Source organism: Rhagoletis pomonella, unplaced genomic scaffold (assembly GCF_013731165.1).
Source record: "Rhagoletis pomonella isolate Grant_MI unplaced genomic scaffold, Rhpom_1.0 Rhpom_scaffold_12840, whole genome shotgun sequence".
NCBI lineage: Eukaryota > Metazoa > Arthropoda > Insecta > Diptera > Tephritidae > Rhagoletis > Rhagoletis pomonella.
In genome coordinates, this window is record NW_023471371.1 from 1 (window position 1) to 4,500 (window position 4,500).

At 35.8% G+C, this 4,500-nt stretch overlaps 1 protein-coding gene across 1 annotated transcript; it reads left to right on the top strand.

Moving 5' to 3' along the window:
- Positions 1 to 2,367: 2,367 nt before the first annotated feature.
- On the top strand, positions 2,368 to 4,332 carry LOC118756908 (uncharacterized protein K02A2.6-like). Its single transcript, XM_036491646.1, has one exon. It carries the CDS (start codon positions 2,368 to 2,370, stop codon positions 4,330 to 4,332), a length of 1,965 nt encoding a protein of 654 aa, XP_036347539.1.
- The last annotated feature ends 168 nt before the right edge of the window (positions 4,333 to 4,500 follow it).

Sequence of the window (4,500 nt, forward strand, 5' to 3'; positions counted from 1 at the left end):
AGAACTCTCCTTCTTCTTTGCTGAACCTTCGACTATTAAACATCACATTTGGCGACGAGTAAAAAGGTTTATATATTTTATAACCAACAAAAGTTATTTAACTTAATAAAAAAGTTTGCAAAACCTGAGTAATTGATATTTTCATTACGGAATTTCGCAAATAACTACACATCCAAATAGAAATGGCACCTCCCAACGAGATGAGAGTATTTCAAGCTGTGTCTATGCCAGAATTCAGTATCACAGAAAATTGGGAATTATGGCACGAGAGACTCGAACTACATTTCTTGGAAATAAAGTGCAGTGATGACACGGATAGAGTATCAACATTGTTGAAAACGATTGGATCAGAAGCATACGCCATTTTACGAGGAATTTGTAGTCCAGCACTACCATGTACAAAGTCATACAAGGAATTGTGTGAAATACTGCAACAACAATTCACACCTCCAGTCATCGTTTTTAATGAAATTAAAAGATTTTATGCAGCGAAAAGAGCTGAAAGCGAAAGCGTATCTGCGTGGTTTGCTCGGGTAAAAAAACTTGCAGTAAATTGTAAATTCGGTGCAGCATTGGACACCATTATTTTGCATAAATTTGTGGTTGAACTGCCTGGAAAGATTTTCGAGAAAATCTGTGAAGAGGACGAAAAATTGACCCTCTCCAAGGCTTTACAAAAGGCATTAATACGTGAAACGAAGCTGGCTCAATCAAGCAATGATATTGAAGTTAATTACATCAAACAACGTGGCAAATTTAACAACAAAAACTACAAGAGCAACGCAGTAAGGTCGAACAACAACAACAGCAAAGCGAGCAAAGTATCGAAATGTACACACTGTGGATGGAAAAACCACCAATCCAACACCTGCAAATTCAAGAACAGCACTTGCCATTTTTGCGGCTCAATTGGGCATTTGGCAAACATTTGCAACCGTAAACTTAAGAGTGATAAAAATGTTCAATTTGTTGATTCAACACATGAGAAATATTCTAATAACTTTTTTGATTCTATTTATAGCATTGGTATGAATGAAACTAGCGATTTTGATTTTTCCGTATATGCCATCCATGGAAACGCTGCACTGAATCATTATACCCTGAAGGTTGAGGTTAACGGAGTACAAATAACAACGCTGTGCGACACCGGCGCTCCTTGTTCTCTAATGTCAGCTAATACATTCGATGCGTATTTCGATCGAAAGGTGCTACAGCAATGTTCAGTACCATACACCGGATACACAGGTAACCTGATTAATATTATTGGTGAGTTTAAAGCTTGTGTTAATTTCAATAGACAAAAAATTTATGGTAAATTTGTAGTTACAAATACAGACAGGCCAACCTTATTAGGGCGAGACTTTCTTCGTTCCCTAGGTTTTGAGTTAACTCAATCTAATTTGAGTTCAAAAAAGGAATCGTTTTCTTCCGGTGAGCTAGGTCTGAATTCTAATACTAGTAATGTTACTTCCAAATCAAATTCAGTGAATTATTTAAACATGTATAATGAAATAATTGAACAAATTAAAGCAGAATTTGCTGAAGTATTTCAAAGTGGTTTGGGTAAATACAATATATCAACAATTTCTTTACCAATTTCGAAAGATGCAGTTCCTGTATTTTTCAAACCAAGACCTATACCCATAGCATGGCGAGAAACAGTTGAGAAAAAACTAGACGAGTTAGTTGACAAAGGAATGCTGGTTTCCGTCGACAATTCAGATTGGGGAACACCACTTGTTCCTTTGCTTAAACCATCTGGAGAAATCCGGATTTGTGGTGATTATAAGGTCACAATAAATAAATATTTGAGTGACTTTAGATACCCCTTACCTCGAATTGATCAAATTTTCGCACCAATGGAAGGAGGTAAACTTTTTACAAAGTTAGACATGTCAAACGCATACAACCAACTCGTGCTTGACGAAGATGCACAAAAATTATGTACCTGGAGTACACACAAAGGCATTTTTAAAATGACCAGGCTGCCATTTGGTGTTAAACCAGCAGCAGCCATTTTTTCAAAAAGTAATGGAAAACCTGTTGCAATCTATTAAAAATGTATTCGTCTATCAAGATGACATAACGGTTACAGGTGTTGACCTAGCTGGGCATTTGAAGACATTGCGATTGGTTTTGACCAAGTTAAAGTCAGCTGGCTTGAAACTTAATGTTAACAAATGCGAATTTTTTAAAACGAAAATTTCTTACTTGGGATTTGACATCACAAAAGATGGTCTAACCAAAAACCAAGATCGAATCCAGAACGTGCTGAACGCACCAAGACCACAAAATATTTCAGAGCTTCGAGCATTCATAGGAATGGTAAATTATCATTCCAAGTTTATTCAAAATTTCGCAGAAAAAATGTGTCCTCTGTACAAACTTCTTAAAAAAGATGTCGATTTCAAATGGAACTCTGACTGTCAAAAGGCATTTGAATTAATGAAATCAGAGATTTGTTCTGACAAAGTTTTAGTACATTTTAATCAGGAACTGCCATTAGTTCTATGCACCGACGCATGCAACACAGCCATTGCTGGAGTTTTGTCTCATAAGTACAAGGACGGCACAATGAGGCCAATTGCTTACGTCTCTAGAGCATTAAATAATGCGGAATTAAATTACAGCACTATAGAGAAGGAAGCATTAGCCATAATCTTCAGCGTGATCAGATTAAAACAGTATTTACTGGGTATGCATTTTGTACTACAAACTGATCATAGACCATTGCTCGCTATTTTTGGTGATCGCAAAGGTATTCCAATAATGGCAGCTGCGCGAATGCAACGATGGGCGTTCATATTAACTGGATTTAATTACACCATCGAATATATTAAAGGTTCTTTAAACAGCGCGGATAGTTTATCACGCATAGGTCAAATTGAGAATCCGGACACTAAGCCTGAGAGCACATACATCAACTATATGAATTTCGTTAATCCGCTTCAGCTAGATTTTCTAGCAATAGCTAAATATACACGTCGCGATGCTATTCTTTCTAAGGTCGCAAACTCCATTTTAAATGGTACACTTTTGAACTTGGGTGGTAATGAATTTAATGCATTCAAAACCAAAGCATCTGAGCTGACTGTTGAATCAGGATGCATTTTATGGGGTTATCGTACGGTTATTCCGAGTAAATTACAAGGAAACGTGCTACAAGAATTACACAAATCGCACTTAGGTATAGTTAAAACAAAATCTTTAGCTAGATCATATGTGTATTGGCCAAATATTGATAAAGATATTGAGAATATGATAAAGACTTGTGAACCATGTCAAAAATACCAAGCAAATCCGGAGAAAAGTTTTTTAATTCCATGGGAACCAACTTATTCAGCTTGGAAACGTATTCACGTGGATTTTGCTGGCCCTGGCTACTATTTATTTTTGATAATTGATTCTTTTTCGAAATGGCCCGAAGTTTTCAAAACAAAGGTCATAACTGCTACATTCACAATAAATAAATTGCGGGAAGTCTTCAGTCGTTTTGGGTTGTGTGATGTACTGGTCAGTGACAACGGAAGACAATTTACTTCTTTGGAGTTTCAAGCTTTTGCTAAAGCAAATGGAATCAAATTAAGTCGCACTGCACCAGGTCATCCGTCCACTAACGGACAAGCAGAAAATTTTGTGAAAACAATAAAAAAATCTCTTATAGCAACTTTAGAACAAAATGAAGTGCATAATTTTGATGTAATTTTACAACGTTTTCTATTTGATTACCGAATCACAAAACATTGCACAACCAATGAATCTCCATCAAAACTTTTGCTCAATCGCGAACTTAAATCTCGATTTAGTCTTATGCAGCCACCAACTACTAAAGACATTATTGAGTCCAAGCAAATAAATGCAGTTAAAAATTACAAAGGGAAACGCAAAGTAAACTTTTCTGTAGGTCAAAACGTTTATGTTCGAGACTACAAAAATCCAAATAAAGCAGTTTGGTCTCCGGCTGTAATAAAAAAAAAAAAACTAGGTCCAAGAAATTACACTTGCTATTTGACACGCGATAAACGTGACATTAAAAGACATCTTGATCAAATAATTAATCGTTCCGATGTTAATACTGAAACATTGTCTGAGGAGCCTTTCGAGGAAACGAATATACCGTCGGAAGCAAGAGCTGTTGTGAAATTTGAAGAGCCGCTGGTTGAGATTGACGACCTTTCAGAGGAAGATGATGTATTCAAAGATGCAAGCGATTCTATTCCAAATAATATTGAAAGACGTGAAACGAGACAAACAGCTGCAAGAGCTAGAGTAAAAATCACAGAACAGATTGCTCCTCAAAGATTGAACAAAAATGACAATCGGAACAATTAATATCGTTACTTTTCTTCACATGAATTCTAAATCATAATTGTAAACTAGTCATAAGAACAATCCAAATAATGAGTTATGAAATATTTCTGATTTATTTATACAATTATCTTTAGGAGGAAGTTGTTAAGTATAAATATATATACATAGTATGGCAACGCTGAGAATTGT